Source organism: Stegostoma tigrinum, chromosome 11, assembly GCF_030684315.1.
Source record: "Stegostoma tigrinum isolate sSteTig4 chromosome 11, sSteTig4.hap1, whole genome shotgun sequence".
Taxonomy (NCBI): Eukaryota; Metazoa; Chordata; class Chondrichthyes; order Orectolobiformes; family Stegostomatidae; genus Stegostoma; species Stegostoma tigrinum.
Window position 1 is genome coordinate 29,520,632 of NC_081364.1, and position 24,618 is coordinate 29,545,249.

A 24,618-nucleotide genomic window follows, 5' to 3' on the forward strand; every position below is an offset into this window, starting at 1 on the left:
GCGTTTAGTTGTAATATCTGATAGCTTATGCAATAAAAAATTCCAGTCCACAGACCTCGGAAGCTGAAACTTCTGAAAGCCTGCTTTCCACCCACTAGCTACCTTCAGCTCATAAGCTATCCTAAATGTATTTCAACTTAGTTCCAGCATTTAGCACAACAAAGATCTCTTTAAAAGTCTAATTTTTTACAGTGCTGAAGCCAGACCTATTTGAGAATAGGTCCTGAAGTAACTCTGTGCCCCAAATCTCTTAAAACAAAGTCAACTGCGTACATCAAAACCTATAATGCATCAAGGTTGACTCACATGATTGTATATTTATGGTTACATGTGTACATATATCTATTTAGAAGCTTTTAAATTTCGTACAAGTGACTTATTGTCTACAAAGAAGCATTACCCAATTCATAAGGGCATCTCGGAGCTAACCGCCTCAGATTATATAAAAGGCGAATACAATCAGAATGGTTCGGATTGCCTGGCACCTTGGGACTAAATTTCTCTCAGTTCTATCAAAGACAAAATTGAGTTAGATCTACTTACGTGACTGAGGAATAGGAAGCAAGTTGAATAGGATTTTTTTTGTAATTCACTTGGTGATGTGGGCATCACTGGCTGGCTGAGCATTAATTGCCCTTGAGAAGGTAGTGGTGAGCTACAGCCTTGAATCTCTGCTCTCTGCTTGGTATAAGTACAGAGTAATTCCAAGATTTTGATCCAGCAGCAATGAAGACACAGCAATGTGTTTCCTAGTCAGGCACGTGAGTGGCCAGGAATACTGTAGAGAGTAACTCACCTCCTGATTCCCCAAAGCCTGTCCACCATCTATAAGGCACTAGTCAGAAGTGTGATGGAATACTCACCACTTGCCTCGATGAGTGCAATCCCAAAAACACTCAAGGAGCTTGACACATCTACGATAAAGCAGCCTGCTTGATTTGGCCTACATCCACAAGCATCCAGTCCTTCCACCACCAATGCTTAGTAGCAGCAGTATGTACTATCCACAAGATGCACTGCAGAAATTCACCAAAGATCCTCACGCAATACCTTCCAAACCCATGACCACCATCTAGAAGGACAAGAACAGCAGACATACGGGAACACCACTACTTTAAAGTTTCCTTCCCATGCCACCCACCATCCTGACTTGGAAATATATCACTATTCCTTCACTGTTACTGGGTCAAAATCTTGGAATTCCTTCCCTATTGGCATTGTGGGACAACCCACACAGCAGGTAGACTGCAGTGGTTCAAGAAGGCAGCTCACCTCTACCTTCTCAAGGGCAACTAGGGATGGACAATAAATGCTAGCCATCATCCCACAAATGAATTTAAAAAATTGAGAGTTTGGGCCAACAGCAGGAAATGTTTTGTTGGGCTATTATCTACTTATTATTGCTTTATTAACAGAAAACTTTAATTTCACCTCTGAAAAGACCTGGGTCTGGGTCTACCTGATCCACTGAGAAATCCAGTGCATGTATTTAACAGTGTGAGTTTTTCTTGGTTGAGAAGGCTGCACAACTTTATAAGCATGTGGGGTGATACCCGCTGTCATGAGTGCAATGAAGTCAGCCAGGTGGGCCTCACCGAATGAATTCCCTGAGTGGGGCTGTAAATCTACAGGGGTGCCCTGCAGGAGTGTTAGATATCCTGTTCAGTCTGAGAGGTGGTTGTGAGGGAGCTGGATCTGTTCAAGGACTATCTACATGTAAATAAGGCTAACTTGAAGATGGAATACTGGCCTCTGTGGAGTTATTTCCCTCTCATTACAGAGAATCGTCCCACTTGATTAAATGCTGAATAGTGAGGCAGAGGACTTAGGCTTAGAACCTCCAAGGGGTATTGCAGAAATTTAACACATTAAATGCAAGGAGCTGCCAATTTACAGGAATATTTTCCCCTTCAATTCTTCTATTTGGTCATACGTTATCCATTTTGACTTCTGCTGAAATGAAGTGGTATGATTGTGCTTTGCTTCCCAATCCAGTCCCATCACAAGTCTGCACAAGGGTATCGAGGGATATTTGTGGACTTTCAATGTCCTGTTCATTGTTTAATTACCTGTGGTCATTTATGATCTGTGTGTTAAGATTATAAAGTTTTGATTGTCCATTGCTTGTGTGATTATTTAGCTCCATCTGCTGCATGTTGCTTTGTCAGTTTCAGTATGTATGTATTCCTATGTTGTAGCCTCACAAGGTTGATGCCTTATTTTTTGGTGGCTGTTGATGCTGTACCTGGCATTCCATCCTTGTATTCTTCATTGAACAAGGGGTAGTCCCCAAGCTTTTTGGTAATGTAGCCTAAGTGATTTGCCAGGCATGTGTTTACAGATTGTGATAGCCCACAATCCCTCATTGCCCAGTTTTGAGCACCAGACCTAATCAATCCCTCATTGCCCAGTTTTGAGCACCAGACCTAATCAATACCTAGTCCATTTAGCGGAGTCATAGTTCCACGCAAAATGATAGAAGGTATCCTTAATGTTAAGATGGGTCTTTGACTTCACAAAGACCGTGCAGTGATCACTCTTAGCAGTACTGTCATAGATAGGTGTATCTGTTTCAGGGAGATGAATGAGAGCAAAGTCAAGTAAATTGTCTTTTTCATAAAAACCGAAAGAACTGCAGATGCTGTAAATTAGGAACACAACCAAAGTTGCTGGAAAAGCTCAGCAGGTCTGGCAGCATCTGTGAAGGGAAAAACAGAGTTAACGTTTCAGGTCCGGTGACCTTTCCTCTGAACTTTTTTCATTTTGTTCATAACCCCACTGCGTACTGCAGGCCCATTCTAGCAACTATGTCATCATTTATGTTGTTGCCATCGATTATTATTGTCACTACTGAGCTGCTTTGCTCGATGTTGAAGTCCCTCCAACCAGAGTATATTCTGTACTCTTACCATCATCTATGCCTCCTCGAATTGGTGTTCAACCGGGAGGAATATTGATCCATCAGCAGAGGAAGAGATTTGGAGAAGGACCTCAGTGAATAGCAAGACCTACTTTGAATCTGTTAACCCATGAAACTTAATGATTAACAAATAAATAGCAGAATGGCTAAGAAATAAACAACATGAATTTGAATAAAAGCAATACTCTGCAGTTGTAGGAAACCTGGAGTAAAAACAAAGTGTTGGAAATACTCAGTCAGTTAAGCAGCATCTGTGGAGACAGGAACAGAATTAACATTGCCAGGCAAATATGACTCTCTCCAAACTGCTTGAGTTGAAACTTTAACTCTGGATCTCTGTCCATAGATGCTGGCAGACATTGTGAATTGAAATGCTTGGCTAAGAATAAAATCAGGTACAGAAAGAACAGCAATGAGAGGGAAAGCAAGATTGGATCAAGAAAAAAAAATGGAAAGGAAATGTCTGAAAAGAAATTTTAATTATTTAATTTTTAAAGTTCTCTAATACCAATGCACTATTTGAAGAATTGAGGCTGAACAATTTAAATTGTTCACTTACTGAACCAGAACTTGATAGACTATCATTAATAATTATATTATGAGAAAAGCATTTAAACTATTAATTACTAGACTTAATTTTCTGAGGCAAGTTTAATGAGCAATTAGAATGTTTTTGAAAATAATGGGGAAGTTTCATGCAAGATGCTATCTGTGCATTTCAGATGTTGGAGCAACAGCAATTCTAGAGCTTACAATGCTGCTTCATTTCTTCTGCCCTGGGTTTACAATTGAAGTCTCACTGTAATAACAGCATCTATCGTTCACGTGCAACTATTTTTCATCAAGTTCTAGCTATTCTTTTTTGTACATCAGTATTTTTACCATGTTGGCAAAATACATTTCAAGTTGGAAATTAATAGTAGTATGTTAAATCTGAGTTAATTAGTGACCTTGCTGACTCTTATAGAAGTTTCAATTAAATCAACTAATTAATCAGGGCTATAATTAGCTGCACAATGTGTCTAACCTAATTGTATTAGTTTTATCCAAGATCTGAAGATTTCTAGAAGATTTTTAATGACTTTTGTTATCAGTAATGCATTTATTACCCCTATAGATTGCCTAAACTTTCATTTTGCACAAAGGAAACACTTAAAATCAGTTTAAGTACTGCATCCTTATCTCCGAGTTAACTGCGGTGTCAAATATTGATGTCACACAAAACAACTTCATTATTTGGATTGAGCATGTTTGAATAAGTCAATTCAGCATTTTAAAATATTTATTTTATTTCTTCATATCCTTTCCTTTGACGACAAATGGTTATTCTTGATCGTAACTACTTTGGAAAGCTAATAAAACATTATTGTTTATTGTGAAGGGACTAGAAGGCAAAAGTAAGGTGGTTATGCTTCAGTTATATGGAGCATTGGTGAAACCACATCAGGCGTGGTGTCCAGTATTGTTCACTTAATTTAAGGTTGGATGTGAACATGTTGAAAAGCGCTTAACTATGGATCCAGAAGTTCTTTTGTTCCCTTTACAGATGGATATCCAAATCCTGGGAAGTACAGTCTTCAGTGACTAAGTCTGAATAATTACTCAAATCTGAAACATTTATTAGCACAAATTTAATAACTGGCTTACTGTTTGAGAACAGTTTATGGTCCCACTCTGTAGTAGCCCTTTTAAACCAGAAGCAAGTAGGTTTGTGGAGATTGGTGTTGGGATTTACAATTTTAAAAATTTTACCTCCACTGTTAGCCACCCATGTTGGGTGCTTAAGATCAACCTGCTGATTTCTGTCCCATTGCTGTGATAACAGAGTAAGTGCCAGTAGTGTTACAAATTGAGTAGAGTAATTGTGAAGTGGAAGGCAGGAAACTAAAATGTGTGGTTCCTTTTAAGAGATTTGTGCTTTGTTTGTACTTAGAAATTTTTAAATGTATGTCTCTGAATAACAGTTAAAGTTGCCAGTACAGAGAGCCTCAAAAAGTGAAAAAAGTGCATCAAAAAAAAGTTTCTCAGGTGTTAGGTAAAACAGCAGTCTTGTTTTGATGTTAATGACAACAAGTTTGAGTTCATCCAATTAATGTAACCGAAGCACCTAGATATAGAAAGCCAATTGAATTCAAAACTGATGGTGTTGATAACCTGAAAGCAATCATATTTTAAGAATCTGATTATGCCATTGGAAAATCTGAGAGAGCTATCTGCTGGAGTTAGCACCATTTAGCCCTCAGAGAAAGTCTGTCTGATTGATCAAAGGTACCATGGTACTTTGGCTTAAAAGTCCTCATTGAAGAAATTATAGAGATAAAACATTCCTGACAGCAGAATTAATGGAAGAAATGTGTTTGTGAAGAGAGTAGAGAGAGCAGAAGGTTCCAGAAAACAGCCTGTGTGAACTTAGAATGATTAAGTTATACTTTATTGCTGCTTATTAACTGGGTTTATATTAATGTGGCGTATTTTTATTTGAACAGCATTCCAGTAGAATTTAGACTAGTTAGGAAGTAGTTGGTAGTATTAGGGGAAATTGTTAGTTTGTTTGTAATTTTGTTAATTCCTTCATTGTTGGGCTAAATAAATTGTTTCTTGTTAAATATAAAATGATGATCAGGGATTTTCTTTCTTTTAACTACTTTTTAAATAGATTATGAGGGGAAAGATGAACTTCTCTGGGTGTTTTGGGGATAATTAATAGAGGGGAACCCCTACTTCTGTCATAACAGATTAGGGTTTGCGTTTTAGTTTAATTATCAGAGGGGTTTGCATGTTCTCCGTTGTAACAATAGCAAGAACACTTAAGTTGGTCTATAGAATGGAAGCTTTGCTGACAGGGCCAGCATTTGTTGTTAGTCCAAAAGTTCCCTGAAAAGGCTCAGGTGAATCATACATGAGGAAAGCTATCTGAAATGGCAGTCATCATTGGATTTTTCTACTTGCTAGTTAGCACATCAATAAGCCATTATGAAAAAGTTGTGAGTTTCCCATATTTCGTACTTTGGAGTGATGTAGGTGCCAAAATGTAAAAAATCCTAATATTAATGTACTTTTGAAAATTAAGTTCCCGGCACAAAGGTCCACATGCAACCTGCTGCTATTTTGGAACTTTGTTTATCTTCTAATATTCTTAAAGATCCGCTAAATCATCACAAGGCTATCAAGAAATGAGACTAACTGAGATTTATTTAAAGATGTATAAGTTTGGCATAGGTCACGGATTTTGGCCCTCTATGTATAGATGCACTGGATGGAGTTTGTGCAGAGGATCTTGATTTGAATGGGCAACATTTTGTGGGTATCTGCCCTACAGGTTGCAGGATTTCATCCCACCAGTGGTATCCTGGATATTGTTTCAAATAAATGCACTGTGATTTTCGGAGTACTACCATACTGTTGCTATCCATGGGAATGAAAATTGACTGCCATTTCAGTTTTTGGGATTGTAGATAAGAATGTTAGGTTGCTCCCCAAAGGATGTTACTGAACTAGTTGCATTTTGACAATGGTGACTCTCTTTATTTCTTTTCTGTTGCTAGTCTACAAATTTATTGATGTATTTGGATTTCAGTTCCTCTGGCTAAGCGCGTAGTACCATATTACTAACCTACCATACTATAGTGTAGATTAATTGCTTTTTACATAACCAGCCCATGAATACATGAAAATTATTCAATTTTTGAATATCTTACATATCATTTGAGGTTTTTTGTTTAAGGTTAGCAATAACAATTAATGATGAAGTAACAGGAATTTTAACCACTTTTTCTCTATTTCACCATAATTTTACTGTCTGAAATAATTCTTAAAATGACAATTTACAGTGAATTTTCTAAGGAAAGGGAAAAGGCAAAGGCCAGAGGAGACTTTCAGAAACTACGTGAGAAGCAGCAACTTGAAGATGACCTCAAAGGATATCTGGATTGGATCACTCAGGCAGAAGACATTGATCCTGAGAATGAAGAAGACATTGAGAGTGCAGAGAGACGAAATCGTATGTATCTTTCTTTATCACTACAACAGTATAAGACTGATAAAACAGTGATCTTAAACAAATATTTTGTTTAATTTATTACCCCTTGAGGTTTCAAAAGTTGCATAAAATTTATAATAGTCTTCGATTTATTAATATAGGAATAACTTTCTGGCATTACAGTAAAGTTTTTGCCACACTCAAACCTTGATAGAGTTAAAATCTAAGTTCCTGGCAGGAGGTGTAGGTAGCAGGAAATCAGAAACTTAGCCAGTCACTCCTGTGTTATTTTCCTAGCTGATGTTATGCTCAATAAATCAAACACCAGATTGCAATCTTGACTGATAGATCATGCTTTGCTATTTAACATGGTGGCCTTTAACTAGAAACAAGCACACAATGCTGCAGGTTCATTTTTAACAACAAAACAAAAGTTTATCACTCAAATAACAGAGAACAAACACCTCTATTTACATAAAGCATAAATGTGAAAGATTTGCAAACAAATGGGAAAACAAGATCCCCCTCTCCCAACGCCATTTCTTGACAGTGCTCAAATATAAGAGAGAGCCCTTCTATATCATATCCGCAAATTTGACTTAACTGTTTCCTCCTAATTCCAAGTCTTAGGATTTTGATAGCCTTTTCCTGGATTACTCACACCAATGATCGTAAATTTTCTTAGTTTCAAATAACCCCTCAGGGTTTGAACGAAACCTTCCTGACTGGAATTTTCAAACTAAAACCCTTACACTGAGGTAACTTATTTCCTAACAGTTCTCAGTTAATTGCTTTTCTTGCATTTGACCTCAGCCAGGTCTTCTGTGAAATGCCACCAAAAACTGTCCAATCTAAAGGGTTTTCCCAAAACGAAACCACTTCTTGGTTCTCCTAAATCAAAAGCAAGCTAATACCTTTTAATGTTTGCTACTTCTGATTGTAAAACACTAATATCAAGTCATGTCACTTTGCAGCTGTATAAGACTTTAGTTACACCATATTTAGAGTATTATGTGCAGTTCTGATTGCCACACAATAGGAAGGATTCAGAGGACTTGGAGAGTGCACAAAAGAAATTTACCAGGACTTTGCCTGGACTAGAGTGTATTCATGAAAAGGAGAGATTGAATCAACTTGGATTGTTTTCGCGAGAGCCTTGGCGTCCGAGGGGCAAACTGATAGAAAAATACAAAATTATGAGAGTCATAGATAGTTGGAATCTTTTTCCCCGGGTGGAAGTATCAAATACTAGGGGGCATAAATTTAAGAAGGAGGGGGCGGAAAGTTAAAGGAAATTGGTGAGCGATGTGTTTTTACAAAGAAGATGGTAGGTGCCTAGAATGCACTGCCAGGGTTGGTGGTAGAGTAGACTTCTTAGCAACTTCTAAGAGACATTTAGACAGACACATGAACACGTAGGGAATGGAGGGATATGGACCATATGCGGGATAGGATTTGTTTAGAATGGTATCAGGGTCAGCACAGATATGATAAGCCAAAGGGCCTGTTCGTTTACTACACTGTTATAAGTTACATGTCCAAAACACTCATTGTGACTCCAAAAAGGTTCTCAGTCAGCTGCTCTCTGGCAAATATTCATTTAAAATGATGACTTCAGAAAAAATGACAAATTAATTATTACACTCTCTCTTACTTCAAAGTCCCAAGTCTGAAATAAGTGTATCAGTAAATATGTACATCATGCTTGTCGTCATTTTAAGTAACAAAGTAGCGGTCGACAATTGATTAATTATTTGCCTGATTGCTTAAGAATTCAGTTTGTAGAGATGCAAAGCTAAACCTAAATGAATATTCTTTTTATTTTTGTGAAGTTTTTCTTTTGTGTTAATTGTTTCGAGTACTCTGTAATTAACGCAACGCAGAATTTATTTTTGGATCTTTAGGTGGTATTTCATACATCTTCAATGTGTCAAAAAGAATTGGTTTGTTTTTGGTTTTCACTTGTCTCTGGAAAAACTTGTAAAATCAATTTGAGTTAAAACAAACAATCTTTTCAATAATTCTTTGAGTAACTTAGTGGGGATGACAATCCAGCTCAAAGTACCTCCGCAGCAATTGGAGCTCAGAACCCCTGCTTTATTCGACATGCCTTGAAGTATGATGTCAAATGAATAATGTATCCCAGCAGGCCTGGCAGCAGTCTTTGAAGAAAAAATCATTTCTGGACTGATGATCCTTCCTCAGCTCTGAGGAAGGGTCACTGACCCGAAACATTAACTCTGATTTTTTTTTTCCTTCAAAGATGCTGCCCGACCTGCTAAGCTTTTTCAGCAACTTTGTTTTTGATCCTGATTTACAACATCCACAGTTCTACCGGTTTTTATTGAATAACATATCCCGTTGTGTGTTGAGTGTGTTGAGTACAAAGAGATTGTACATTCACTCTTAGGCTCACAACCCAGATCTATCTAAATTAGGATGGATCTCATAATACGGCTGGGTAGGACTTAGGAAAACTATGTAAAAATAATTTAAATGTTCCCATGAATGATATTCCCCTCCCTGGAGGCCCGTCCTTGGTTTGCCAATCTGGTTTCTTTGATTTCCAGGGGCCATAATATTTGACATGAAGAGCAGCGAGTGTTCTCCTTCATCTGCTAGTATCAGTCACTCTGGACCTCCACTCTGTTGTCCTACTGTATCAAGCATCGAGGCACAAATATACTTAAATGAGTTCATCTCACAGTGTTGAGGTTAATTCAGTGGGGTTCTGGTGCATTTAACTATCCCAGGTGCAACTATTCCAGATGGTGGTATTCTCCTTAATGATTTTTCGGTAACATCTTCAGTAAGTTAGCTTTGCTGTATTCTGCAGAATCTTTCCAGAAAGACTTCTACCATTTTCACACGGATGTCAGTGTCTATTCCGTGACAAATACTGGACTGAAGTGTGCAAAACCTCTTCAACCTGTCAAGATTCTCATGATTCACAGCTTTCAAAAATGCAAGTGGTAACCAGATTTTATTTTAGGATAACATAATGACAAAATGGATTTGGTTGATGTAGTGTCACCTCTATTCCGTCTATTTGGTTAAGTGTGCATCTTGCATGCTCAGCCATTGCACATATAAATATTTACAATGATGCATATAAGCTTTGATTTATAAATTAGCACAATAGATATGGGGCTAGAAACACACTTTATGTTTATGAACTTCCCAGCATGAAGTGCGGACAATTTTAACTCTTGAACCTTGTTTAATTATGATTAATAGATTACCTTTCTGATTGTTCAGATCTAAATTTGCCTGTTCATTTTGCATTGCACAATTTCTGGCAACCTGTTTAAAGTGAAAATGCGTTAATGTGAGGTTGTCTTCCTTATGGAAGATTTACTTGGATGAGTGTGCAAACAATTCTCTTGGCAATAACGAGCCGAAGAGTTGGGGCCTTTGTGCCACCATGGTATTGTCCATGGCTCGAGACCAGGGGGCCACGGTTTGAGCCTCATTTGCTCTAGAGGTGTGTAATAACATCTTTGAACCAAGTTGATTAGAAAATAGAAAATATCATGGAGTTGTCCATCTATAGTATCTGCTGCATTCCTTGAGAAGTTCTTGAGGAGGAGCACTGAAAGCCTTTTGCTGGTTTCTGCGGCAAGATCCCAAGGATGACTACGTAGCAGCCTTGGACAGAGATTGCTGAGAGTAAGTGCGACAATAGGGTTACTGTCGGCTCCTGGGCTCAGGGGCAAAAGAATTACAATTATAATAGAACATTGAAGTTGATTACAGCTCATCTTCTTTCCATCTTTCACAACAGTCTGATAACTCCCTTTTTACTCCCGCATGCTCAACAAATTTCTTCTGTCCATTGTATCCCCAGCATACACTCAAGGGCTCATTGCGATACTTCACTATTCTGAAGGCATGTGCTATTTCTGTACACCTTCACAAGGAATACTACCTGTGTTCCTTTCATACAGTCTCGCACTTGCACAATCAGCAATTTTTCTAACTACTTCTTTCTTTCTTCAATATCAAAATACTTTGCTTTACAGTTATTACTTTCCCATTCTCGTTACATCTTGCTTTCAGTATTAGCTGTGGCTCTCCTGCCTCTGAGTTAGAATGTTGTTGGTTCAAGCTCACTTCAGAGACTTGAAGATGACATTCCAGCATATTTGCAAAGGCTTGAAATTGCCATCTTTTAGCTAAGATGCTAAATAGAGGCACTGTCTCCTGTCAAGGGTAGGACTGAAAAGGTTCCAGGGCCACAAATCAAGGAGTTGCAAGGAAGGTATCCCTAGTTTCCTAGCCATGACTTAGACTAGAAATCATGTGCTCCACTTGCCTATTGCAACCTCATCTCACAGCTTCCACATAACTGCCAATTATTCAGTTATTCACACATATCACTCAAGTACATTACAGTATGTGTACTGACATTCTCCCTTCTCCCTTGCAGGACAAGAAGCCACATAAGCGGATATAGCAGCAAATTGTCAGAAATGGGTGAATATTCTAGACTACTTGGAGATGGTGGCATCCCGAATTAGTGCCACAGGTCAAATACATCTGAAAGTCCCCAAAACACCTGGAAGAATTCATTCATGGATAGATCAATCAGAGAAAAGTATCCCTGTAAACAGAATGGAAAATGATGGTGAGCTGTTCCTCCAGTCACAGGTTGGCTTTCTGCTATGCTTTTTGCTGATAGTGTTGGTCTGTCAGCGGCAAATGTGGGAGAGAACCAATCTGTGATTGAATGAGCAACCAGTAATTAAGAAAGCAAATGGAATCACTGGAGACCATGTGATGAGGTCAGAGAGCTGGAGTTAGTGGAGCTCTTCTTTTTTTTCACCTGTGGCTGGCCTGGGGGTCTTTTGATGGATGTATAATTTTGTCTTAAGTTTATAATAGGCACACTGCTGGCTGAAGGTGGAAGAGGATTGTTGAGATATAGGGTGACAGTCTGGGGAGGGCTGGGGTGAAATAGTGAAGCTCCAACAGATGTAGATGGAAAAAGAAGACTATGAAGAGGTGTGGGGAGAGAAGGAGGCCACAAGGGGATGTGAGGATTGGAAGTTCCAGAGGGGATTTGGGGTGTGGATGTATGAAGGGAATGTTGGGGATGGAAGCTGCATCTGGGATGTTGGGGAAGGAGACTGTAAGGATGGTTTTTGGGAGATGGAGGATGTAAAAATGGTGTATGAGTAGGAGAAGAAGGCTGAAAGTAGGGAATGGGAGAAGACGCTGAACGGGGGTACAGAAGGAGAAGGAGGATGTGTAACGGAGCGTAGGAAGATAGAGTTGCAAAGGAGACAGAACAGTTGTAAAGGGATAGTAGAACTGCTGATTCTGGAGAATGAGAGATAACAAAGTGTAGAGCTGGATGAACACAGCAGGCCAAGCAGCATCAGAGGAGCAGGAAAGCTGACATTTCAGGTCTGGGCCCTCCTTCAGAAAAGGGTCCAGACCTGAAACGTCAATTTTTCTGCTCCTCTGATGCTGCTTGGCCTGCTGTGTTCATCCGGCTCTGCATCTCTTTATTGTAGAACAGTTTCAAACCTGTCAACAAGGAATACTGAGCTAATTTGGATTCAAGAAAACTTAATACTGCCAAGACAATGAATTCCCGCAAATGAATGTAGAATTTTTAGTTTATGTTTGTAGTTTCAAGTGCCATTATGCTTGGAAAATACATAGCTGCTACCATAGTGAATCCTTTGCCAATTGTTAAATCTAAATCTGACATTAAGATCTGAGATGAAATAAATAGGATTGTAAATGCCAAGTTAAAATGTTCCGGCTGTGTGCACATGAGATGGTTGGACACTAGCTATGACCTAATTGGTCGATAGAAGTCTGATTCTGAGGACAGATTTTTTTTTGTGTAATGGAAATTTGTTAACGTATGCTGTTGCCTTGTATCTTTTTAAATGTTGTGTGCCAAGAAAAGTAGTGCTCTCCATGTGTGTTGTGGTTTTACTGGAGAATTGATAATTGGTGTGGATTTTGAAAAATATTCTAAATCTGCTTCTGGATCTATATAACTTGTATGTCAACCGAATTACAGGAAGCATTAAGTGAATGAAGCGCCTAACAAATAAGTTAATGAAAATTTAGCCCTTGAGGAAAATGAAGGCAGGGTTGTTTTACTGCAGTAATTCCAAGTCTTGGTGAGCCATACCTGGAGTATTGTGTATTGTTTTGGTTTCCCTTCCTAAGTAAGGACATAATTGGCATAATGAGAGTGCAGAGGAGGTTCATGAGGCTGATTATTGGGGGTAACAGGACTGTCCTATGACCAGAGATTTGATTGACTGGACTTGTATTCACTAGATTTTACCAAGATACGAGGAGATATGACTGAAATGCATGAATTCTAACAGGGCTAGATGGATTAGAAGCAAGAAAGATATTTTCCTTGGAGAGTCTAGAACTCAAGAGATGGTCTCAGGATATGGGTGAACCATTTAGAAGATATTTAACAAAGTGATAGATAAATTTTTCAACTTTAAATGGACCCAAGGGTATGGGGAGTAAGTGGGATTATGGCAATGTGATAGAAGATCTGCCATAATCGTATTGAATGGTGGACCAGGTTGGAAGCATCAAATGTCTATCTCCTGACCCTTGTTTCTGTGTAACCTAAGGCCTGATCAGCCAGTGTAGCTTGGCGATAAAGGCTGATAACAAAAATGAGCTTCTGAGGCAGAAGTACAGACAATTGATGTGATATTTTGAGCAGCAACTCTGCTATTGGCACTGTATGTAATTTGGTTTGAATATAGGATCCACATGTGGTGAGATACTTGCAAGAGTGGATTGCAGCTGGTAGAAGTCAATTTGTTTTACAGGTCTCCCCTTGAGGTTTTCTTGCAGGTTATATTTATATTCTTGCTTATGCTTTTATTAGGTGATGTAATCACATTGTAACTAGATCTATAACTGTCTGCTTTCTCCCATATCCCTTGAAGCATCTAAAGTTGAAAAATTTACATATAATGTTTTTGAATGTATTCAAAATTGTTCACCCCATATCCTGAGACCATATTGGGTGCTTGGACTGTTTCAGAATCAGACTTAGAATAATTCATTAATATCCTTCATAATAATTCTCTATTAAATTGAAAACTGCAAAATGCAAGGAAATCATTAATTTCCTTGATGGTACAGCATTTAAATTGGCACGAGACAACTTAGGTTAGCAACAGAAATTGTTTTTCCAAATAACTGACAAGCTGACACACAAAGGCATCAAGCTAAGCAAACCTTTCAAAGACAGGTGGAAAAAGTCAAGGTCACAGCTGATCCTTTTTCACCACATATGCAGAGCTGGAAGATTTTAAATGGGCACTTACAACCTTATTCATTGTGACACAGTTCTCAAATTTAAATTTAACAGTTGACAGTGTCCCCATCTACATAGCTAACAAATGTAATAGCTCCCAAACTTGGACAGCTCGAAATAAGAGATTCCACATTAATTTACAAGGCAGTCATTAGTTACCATTTTTAAAATTGACTGAGTATATCTTTGACTGGTTTAGAACTTTTCTCTCTACCCTGAAGTGGTCCACTCCTCCTATCCCCAATACTTTGCAAGCTCCTTCACCCATACCACTTTTGCAGCCACTTTCTCCACCAGTGCTCTTCTGACTGCATCCTTCTCATAATCTTCTCTCTATTTGCTCCTTGTGACCTTGTTTTCTCCAGTCTTGCAGACTCCTTCCTCCACTTTGCAGCTTGCAACCTCTTTCATTACTCCCCAGCACCCCCAAAATTGCAGTCTTGTCTTTGCCAAAAGTCTTTTTCAACTGTCTTCTACCCAAAAGCCTACCCTGGTTAAAACCCCTGGCTCAAGGTGTCTCCCCAACCTGGCTTTGGCTAATGGCAGTATTTGATTCCACCCTTGGTAAAAGCCTTAGAGCCCCACTGGCTAAAAGCTCCTCTTGCTCCCTCCCTCAGTTTCTTTCCTGTTTGCAGCCACTCCAATCATTTGTGAGCTATCAGTAGTATGTGTGGAAGAGAACAGGCTTGTTGTTTGAGTAATGGCTCCTTAACATTTTATTCCATTGTTTACTACACTGACATTCTCTGATTGTTCCTGTGAGTGACACTTCTTGGGCATTTTGAGGATTTTTGGGGGTACGTTTACCCCTGCATACTTCAAGCATATTATGTGGAAAGAATAAATGTTTGACAGGAGGTCGCAGATGAGCTCTGTTATAGACTTTGAAAGGAATAGCTTACCAAACAAGAAGCTTTTTGAAATGCACAAAGGAATGATCTTGGGCTTGTCAAAGAGAGCCTCTTACTGTTGTAGAATATGGGGGAATCTGGCTTCACTAGACTATAAGATATAGGAGCAAAATTAGGCCATTTGGCCCAATGAGTTTGTGTCATTTGTTCATGGCTGATCAAATTTCTTAACCCCATTCTCCTGCCTTCTTGCAACATTTTGATACCCTTACTAATCAAGGGCCTATCAAATCTGTCTTAAATACACTGAATGATTTTGCCTTCACAGCCTTCTGTGACAATGACTTTCACGGATTCGTCACTGTCTGGCTGAAGAAATTCTTCCTCCTCTCAGTTCTAAAGGGTCATCCCTTTTATATTGAAACTGTGTTTGTGGGTCTGGGAGAGCCAGGAGACAATTTGGGAACCCATCCATAATGCAACATTTGACCTCTGTCTCAGCTTTCATTCTAAACAGGAAAAAGATAACACAATTTTAAGTGGTACAGGTAAGGTTCCTATTAGGGCCATGAGATCTCAGTTTGTTAGCATACAAAGTCAGTTTGGTACATGCTGGATCAGAATGTTATCATGATTGCAAGTATGAGAATGATCCATTATGGCAGGTGAGACTCCAGATTGGTGTTAGATGAACTGATGTTGCAATCTGCACATGTGATGCCCACACGCAATCCTAAGATGACAAACAGTGCTGCTTGAGCCAGAAGTCAACAGGAGCAAAGTCTGCATTTTTTTTTGGTGGGTGGCATGGTGACTCAATGGTTAACGTTGCTGCCTCACAGGACCAGGGACCTGGATGTGATTCCTGCTCTGGGTGACTGTGAAGTTTGCATGGTCTACCCATGTCTGCTGCCTCAGCGCCAGGGACCCTGATTTGATTCCAGCCTTGTGTGACTGTCTGTGTCGAGTTTGCACATTCTCCCTGTGTCTGCATGTGTTTCCTCCAGGTGCTCCACTTTCCTCCCATCGTCCTAAAGTGATTGGGACATGGCAAATTGCTTATGGTGCCCAAGCATGTGTAGGTTAGGTGGGTTAGCTACGGTAAATGTGGGATTACAGGGATAGGGTGTGGGTGAGGTGGGTCTGGGTGGGATTCTGTCTTTTGTGTTTGGTGAGACTCGATGGACTGGACTGAATAACCTCCTGCCTATAGAGATTGTATGCTTTTATGATTTCTTTGGACTTCAGACTTCTATAATACCATAACAAGTGATGCCACAGATGAATTTGATTGCTAATGTTCCGAACCTTTTCAGCTTTACAACAAACATAGGTGATGCTTATGCAGACTTTGAACTTACATTTTGTCATCAGCTTTGAGTTAGGGATTGGCCCCATTCACCTATTCTGGACAAGTTGAATATTGTGGAAATAGTTGAGTGTCACAGGTTGAAGACATTGTTATATTTCCCTCTGAAACTGGTGCAACTTGCATTAACCTCTGCAGTAATCATAGCTCAATTGACATCAACAAAGTGAAAGCCCTTCCTATTCATTAAAGCTACCAGTGGATCTTATCTGTTTGACAGCATGGGTGTAATCTGTAAACCCCTGGATGCAAGGGAATTCAGTCACTACGGCAAATTATTTTTTTTTTCAGTTTGAGTGATGGCTAAATCACAGGCAAATCAGATGTTGATCATCTTGCTTTAGCTGAGCATGACACATTAGGGTGTGATGTCTCATGAGACTGTTTAGCTGCTTCTGAACTATGACTTCAGATATTGGGTGGTAACACTCCAAAGGAAAATCAGATTGCTTGGCTAGGACTACCCCATTCATACACCTATTGCAAAAGATGGGCTTCCAGTGGGTGGCACATGGCCCAAATAAGGGTATGGGAGAAGTGGTGACACCTGGAAATCCAGAACCCCAGGTCAGTGTTCTGGGGATATGGGCTCATGGCAGTGGTGAAATTTTTAAATTAAATAACATATCTGGAATTTAAAAAAAGCAGCTAGCCTAATGACTACTATAAAACCACTCAAGGGGAGGCAGTGGCCTAGTGGTATTATAGCTTGACTGTTAATCCAGAGATCCAGATAATGTTCTGGAGACGCAAGTTTGAATCCTGCCACAACAGATGGTGGAATTTGAATTCAATAAAATATCTGGAATTAAGAATCAAATGATGACCATGAATCCATTGATTGTTGGGAAAAACCCAAAAGGTTCACTAATGTCATTTAAGGAAGGAAACTGCCATCCTTCCCTGGTCTGGCCTACATGTGACTCCAGACCCACAGTAATGTGGTTGACTCTGAACTGCTTTCTAGGCAATTAGGAATGGGCAATAAATGCTGCCTGGCAAGCGAAGCCCACATCCCGTGAATGAATAAAGAAAATAGAAACTATTTACTGTTGTAAAAACCCATCTGGTTCTCTAATGAGAGACAGTAGGAACTGCCGATGCTGGAGAATCTGAGATAACAAGCTGTGGAGCTGGATGAACACAGCAGGTCAGGCAGCATCAGAGGAGCTGGAAAGCTGACATTTCAGGTCTGGACCCTTCTTTAGTAACGGGGGAGTGGAATGGTGCTCAAATAAATAGAAGGGGGGGATGGAGTTGGAAGGTAGATAAAGGAGCAGATAGGTGGAGAGGAGACGGACAGGTCAAGGAGGTGGCGATGGAGTCAGTAAAGGTGACTGTAGGTGGAGAGTTGGGATGAGGGTTGGTCAGTCCAGGGAAGATGGACAGGTCAAGGAGGAGGTGGGAGGACTGGATAGATCGGACAGATCAAGGAGGTGGGGATGAGACTGGTAGGTAGGCGGAGGAGGTAGGTGTTGGTCAGTGAGGTGGGAGGAGCAGATTGGTGGGAGAAAAGACAGACGGTCAAGGAGGTGGGGACGAGCTGGGCTGCTTTTGGGATGAGGTTGGGGTGGGGAGATTTTGAAGCTTGTGAAGTCCATTTTGAGACCATTGGACAGCAGGGTTGCCAAGCAAAATATGAGGTGCTGTTCCTGCAACTTTTGGGTGGCATTGTTGTGGTGCTGGAAGAGTCCCAGGATGGACATGTCATCCAAGGAGTGGAGGGAGAGTTGAAGTGGTTCGCGACTGGGAGGTGCAGTTGTTTGTCTCTAATGACCTTTTATGCAAGATAAAATTTGGCGTCCTTGCCTCGTCTGGCCTGTTATTTCAGACCTAAAGCAATGTGGCTGACTCTTAGCTGCCCTCGAGGTAATTAGGGATGCATGATAAATGCTGGCCTCGACAACAATGCCCACCTCCTATGAATGTACAGAAAGAATGAAGCTGTGGCAACAACTATCTTGGGGGTGAATTTTTGTTTGATGGCCTTTCTGCCTTTTTTTCGACTCTAATTGCTTCTACGTTTCTCAGAAAAGGATTTGCTTATCTGGGGAATAATCCAGATCAAATGGTTATTTTGTTTGTTAACAGGTGAGGTTATTATTGAATCATTGTGGCCTTCATGCATACATATATTGAAGCTCAGGCCAATTTATAGAATGTTGTGGCTCACAGTCCATTTCAAAATAACACATTAAAAAAGTAATTGATATGTTGAGAAGCTCTTGATTTACTTCAAGCCCATTAAACCTGTTCATGTGAGAAAAATGTAACATGATTTTTTTGAGCCCCTAACGTGCAATGGAGAAGGTATTAGATGCCTGTCCTGGCAGATTTACTAATGTATCACTGAATGGGAATGGCCCAAGTCATTTTTTTCTTGTTGGCACTACCTTTTAACTAAAAGACAAAAAAAAAGTGTTTAGTTGGCTCTGCTGCTTGGCACTTTATAATGGCCATTTTATTTGTTACATATTTAATGTAGCCATTTATTGCTTTGGAATTGTTTTTTGAACTTCATTTTACTGTTGTGGAATCTTTGTTTGTGAAATTTGCTCACTGGCCCCTCTCAGTGAGAAAAATTGAAATATGACTCCTCATTAAACAGAGACTCTGCATTGTAGCCAAGAGTTTCCTGCCCAACTGCATTGACATCAGCCTTTTCTCAGGCTGTTGACTTTTTATCACTGCTTAGCTATACTGCTTAAAACCTCAGTGTTGCTGGATTCCTAGAAATCTCCTTGGCTACTGCCAGATTCATACGGACATTAGGCAAGGCAAAGTCCATGCCACAGAAGTTGCTTATCTTTATGGACAATTTGCTTGGAAATTGGCGGTGAGAACAGTTATTTTGCTGCTTATGCATAACCTCGATCAGGAGGTTTTGGATGACTCATTGCAGTAACCAGTACTGCAGTAATTTTGAGTAAATTTGATGTGTGTTTAAAATTCGGTAAGCAAGCCTTAGAATGGAATACCTTACGTTATCAAAGAACAAAAGTGTTTTTTAAGATTGATGTAATGCAATTTAACTTTTTAAAATATTAAATTTTTACACAGCTACTTCTGAATAATTGTTCACCTAGGTATTGTACAATGATATTATAATGTAATTAACACAGAAATTTAATAGAAAAACAGGTACGAAAGTTACTGAAATTGCAAATACATTACTTGCAATCAATCATGACTTATAAATGACCATACAACACACTAATTCCATTCTTGAAACAGTCATGAACACCAGATTGTAATGAAACGGGGACGTTAGTGCATTAAAGAACACTCTTTATTATTGTTATATATTCCATTAACATGTGTGTTTTTTCATAAGTTAGTTATATCTAAAATGTAAAATCATTTTGTGTTGCTACCTGCTACTCTACTTTGAAGAGGAGAGCTTCTCTTAGGTTCAGAGCAGTAGTTTGAATTTAACAGGAATGAGAGATATAGTACTGAATATGTTAAAGCAATTTTAATTTTAAAACCATGATGAAGTATTAAATAAGAAGTAAAGAATGATAACTACAAGAAATAAATAAAATATTGAATTTTTAGTTTTGCTAAGACCAAGTCGCAATGAGTTTTGAGGGGTTTCTGCTATAATGCCTTACCAAGAATTCCCTCCATATCTGACTAAACTTGGATCATTAATTACCAACCTTACCAATATGGTATCCATCAGATCTGATTCTGGCTCATCTTACCACATGCTGTTCCAGGAAAAATAAAACTCACTAATCAGGTAGCCAGGAATCACTGACACCCCTCGTTGCCTGTGCTATCTTTAAAAGCCCATTACATATTCAGACAAGCACTGTCAGTCTGGAGCAGTCCTGCATGGTTCCTGACATTTGTATTGGATATAGCAAACAGGGGGATGACAACGTCTCACTTTATGAGCAAAGACCTAGAGGTTCTGAGAAAGGTCACTGGACCCGAAACAATAACTTTGATTTCTCTTCACTGATGCTCCTAGTCTGCTGAGATTTTCCAGCTACTTCTGTTTTTGTTTCTGTTTTAAAGCATCCACAATTCGGTGTTTTTTGACCTAGAGGTCTTGTTGGTTGGTACAGTAGAGAGGTGGACTTCCTCTTCCCTCCGTATCCATATTAGAGACCATGCCAGCCTGGTTTAAGGTTGCTGTCTGGGCAAGTGCAGTCTCAGCTGTCTGGAGAAATGCATCGTAAAATAGAAAGTGTGTCAACAATCTTCACCGCCCCACCAGCATAATTGCTACCGTTGGACTCCAGTACTCCTCACTCTCACTATTTCTGCTACTGTGCCCATCTCCCATGTCCAATGCTCTCACTAATGACGGCATCATTTTCCCTCACTTGCTGTCACTTGCCCCAGCTCCTTAAACCTCAAACACACATGGCTTCTGTCCTGTCTACCTGATCATTCAGATACTTCTCTTATTGTACCAATGGTAATAGCTGAACAACCCACTTAATATCTCCCTCTTATTTCAGGGTGTAAACAGCCCAAATCAGGCAGAAACAGCCAATATGGGTGATGGGCTGACTGACGTAAGGCTCCTCATCCCTTGTGTGAGAACATTCTGACTGTCTTAAGTGGATAATAAAATGTGAGGCTGGATGAACACAGCAGGCCAAGCAGCATCTCAGGAGCACAAAAGCTGACGTTTCGGGCCTAGTCCCTTCATCAGATGAAGGGTCTAGGCCCGAAACGTCAGCTTTTGTGCTCCTGAGATGCTGCTTGGCCTGCTGTGTTCATCCAGCCTCACATTTTATTATCTTGGAATTCTCCAGCATCTGCAGTTCCCATTATCTCTGTCTTAAGTGGATGACTGTTTACAAGTACTTGGACTGTATTGGATGTTGCTTTTTGACTTACTGTGCTGGGACTCCTTGCCCAGATGTTATCCCTTTTTTATGATCACAGCAGACTACCGGGCAAGTTTTGTTTCTTTGTGTCTCTGCAAAGCAAGGCAAGGTAAGACTGAAGTAATGAGAGTATAATATAAACCTGGTATCACTGACTGAGGGGACAAAGCATAAAAGGCAAGACAGTACAGGGATGTTGTGAACATTCTGGTAGGCTCCGAATGAATAAGCACTATGATTGCGAGTTTAAAAACTCCAGGATTTAGCCTGGTCGAGTTCATGAACTGAGTGTACGTCCTAGAGTATAGTGTCCTTGTTGCTGCATTATGATAGTTGTTAGTGCAGCATTGAAGAGGAGAAGCATCCTGTAAGTGGAATGGAAAGAAGTGATTTGGGTTTCTTAGAAGCTGTCATTTATTTATAGGATGCCAGTGCTGTTGTCATGAGGCACACATGGCTGTTGCCCATGGATCATGTCCTGAGATGTTAGTGCCCAGTCTCCAACATTGAGGTCCTTTTGGAGCAAGTGGTGAGCTGAATTGTCAGATACCTGCTCAGTTTTCCATTTTGACATTTCTCAATGTCTAGCTGTTTTGGCATGTTTGTGAAGATAGCAAGCTGAATATCAATATGGCAGGTTAGTTTTAATGAGATAACAAGGTGTAGAGCTGGATGAACACAGCAGACCAAGTAGCATCAGAGGAGCAGGAAAGCTGATGTTTTGGATCTGGACCCTTCTTCAGAAATGGGAGAGGAGAAGGAGATTCTGAAATAAATAGAGAGAGACAGAGAGGCAGATGGAAGATGCATAAAGGAGCAGAAAGGTGGAGAGGAGATAGACAGGTCAAGGAGGTGGGGATGGAGCCAGTAAAGGTGAGTGTAGATGGGGAGTTAGGGTGGGGGTTGGTCAGTCCAAGGAAGGTGGATGGACAGGTCAAGGAGGCGGTGAGGCAGGTGGTGGGAGGACTGGATAGATGGGAGAAAGGACAGTCAGGTTAGGGAGGTGGGGACAAGCTGGGCTGGTTTTGGGATACGATCAGGTGTGGAAAGACTTTGAAGCTTATGAAGTCCACGTTGAAACCATTGGGAAGCAGAGTTCCCAAGCAGAATGAGTTGCTGTTCCTGCAACTTTCGGGTGGCTTCGTTGTGGCATGGAGGAGGCCCAGGATGGACATGTCATCCAAGAAGCGGGAGATGGGGTTGAAATGGTTCGCGACTGGGAGGTACAGTAGTTTGTCGCGAACCGAGCAAAGGTGTTCCACAAAGAGGTCTCCAAGTCTCCGCTTGGTTTGCCCAATGTAGAGGAGGCCACATTAGCAGATGTGCAGGTGAACATCTGTTTAATGTGGAAGGTTTTCTTGGGGCCTGGGATAGGGGTTGGGGGGAGGTGTAGGGGTAGGTGTAACTCTTGCTGTGGTTGCAGGGAAAATTGCTGGGGGTGGTGGTACTGGTGGGAATGTGGAGCGGACAAGTGAGTCCCAGAGAGAGTAGTCCCTCTGGAAGGCAGATAAGGGTGGGGAGGGAAAAATGTCTTTGGTAGGGTCAGATTGCAGATGGCAGAGGTGCCAGAGTATCATGGATCTGGATGTTGGTGGGGTTGTACGTGAAGACGGTGGGGGGGGATTCTGTTTTGGTTGTTATTGCAGGGAAGGTGTGTGAGGGATGAGTTGCGGGAAATGCGAGAGACACAGTCGAGGCCATTTTTGATCACTGGAGGCGAAGTTGCGGTCCTTGTAAAACGAGGACACCTGGGATGTCCGGGAGTGGAATGCCTCATCTCTGGTGCAGATGCAACAGAGGTGAAGGAGTTGGGAATAGGGGATGGCATTTTTGCAGGAAGGTGGGTAAGAGGAGGTGTATTCTAGGTAGCTGTGGGAGTCAGTAGGCTTGAAATGGATATCAGTTTCTAGGTGGTTGTCAGAGATGGAAACAGAGGTCCAGGAAGGAGCAAGAGGTATCCGAGATGGCCCAGGTGTACTTAGGTTTGGGATGGGAGGTGTTAGTGAAGTGGATGAACTGTTCGAGATCCTCGTGGGAGCACGAGGTGGCGCCTATACAGTCATCGATGTAACAGAGGAAGAAGTGGGGGATGGCGCCAGTGTAGCTTCGGAAGAGGGATTGTTCCACATATCCTACAACGAGGCAGGCATATTTTGGACCCATGTGAGTACCCATGGCCACCCCCTTTGTCTGTAGGAAGTGGGAGGAATTGAAGGAAAGTTGTTGAGGGTGTGGACGAGTTCGGCTAGGCGGATAAGGGTATCAGTGAAGGGGTACTCTTTGAGTGTGTGGGACAGGAAGAAGCAGAGGGTCTTTAGGCCATCTGCATGGGGAATGCAAGTGTATAGGGACTGGATGTCCATGGTAAAGATGATGTGTTGGGGACCAGGGAATTGGAAGTTTTGGAGGAGGTGGAGGGCATGGGTGGTGTCACGGATGTACGAGGGGAGTCCTTGGACCAAGGGGGAGAAAATGGAGTTGAATTAGAAGTAGAGATAAGTTCAGTGGAGCAGGAGCACGCGGACACAATGGGTTGACCAGAATAGTCAGGCTTGTGGATTTTGGGAAGGAGATTGCACGGGCCATGTGGGATTGGGGAATGATGAGGTTAGAGGCCGTGGATGAGAGGTCACCTGAAGTGATGAGGTTGTGGATGGTCTGGGAGATGATGTTTTGGTGGTTGGGGGTGGGACCATGATCAAGGGGGCGGCAGGAGGAGGTGTCAGAGAGCTGGCGTCTATCCTCGGCGATGTAGAGGTCAGTGTGTCATACTACAATTGTGCTTCCCTTGTCCACGGGTTTCACAGTGAGGTTGGGGTTGGAGCGGAGGGCTGTACGTTCTGTTGGGAACTGGTTGGAGTGGGTGAGAGGGGTGGAGAGGTTGAGGCGATTGTGTCTCGACAGCAGTTGAAGGTGAAGAGGTCAAGGGAGGGTAGGAGGCCTTGGGGTGGTGTCCAGGAGGAGGGGATGTGTTGGACGTGGGAGAAGGGGTCAGTAGAGGGAGTGTTAGCCTCATGATTAAAGAAGAGCTGAGGCAGACATGGTTGAAAAACTGTTCAACGTCCAAGCGTGAGTGGTATTCTTTGATGTTAGGATGGCGGGGGATAATGGTGAGTCCTTTAATGAGGACTGACCATTCATCCTCAATGAGGGAAGGTCTGGGTGGATGGTGAAGACCTGGCTGGGCTGGGTGCTGCTGTCTCCCCTGGAGCTGCTGGCTGTGGAAGCGGTGGACGCAGTGACGTCGGAAAGGACCTTTGCAGGTAGTTTTAATAGCGTTTCACAAGCAATAATTTTTCTTCTTTGGAAGCTTACCATTGTGCTGCTTGTC

At 41.1% G+C, this 24,618-nt stretch overlaps 1 protein-coding gene across 3 annotated transcripts in view; it reads left to right on the top strand.

Annotated features, from left to right (window-relative positions):
• LOC125460565 (voltage-dependent L-type calcium channel subunit alpha-1D-like) overlaps positions 1-24,618 on the top strand; it is a 556,326-nt gene that overhangs the window by 243,064 nt on the left and 288,644 nt on the right. For all 3 annotated transcript variants that reach the window (XM_059649877.1, XM_059649878.1, XM_059649879.1), the window contains exon 9: positions 6,751-6,920. In XM_059649877.1, coding sequence (XP_059505860.1) covers positions 6,751-6,920 — 170 coding nt within the window. The remainder of the gene's footprint in view (positions 1-6,750; positions 6,921-24,618) is intronic.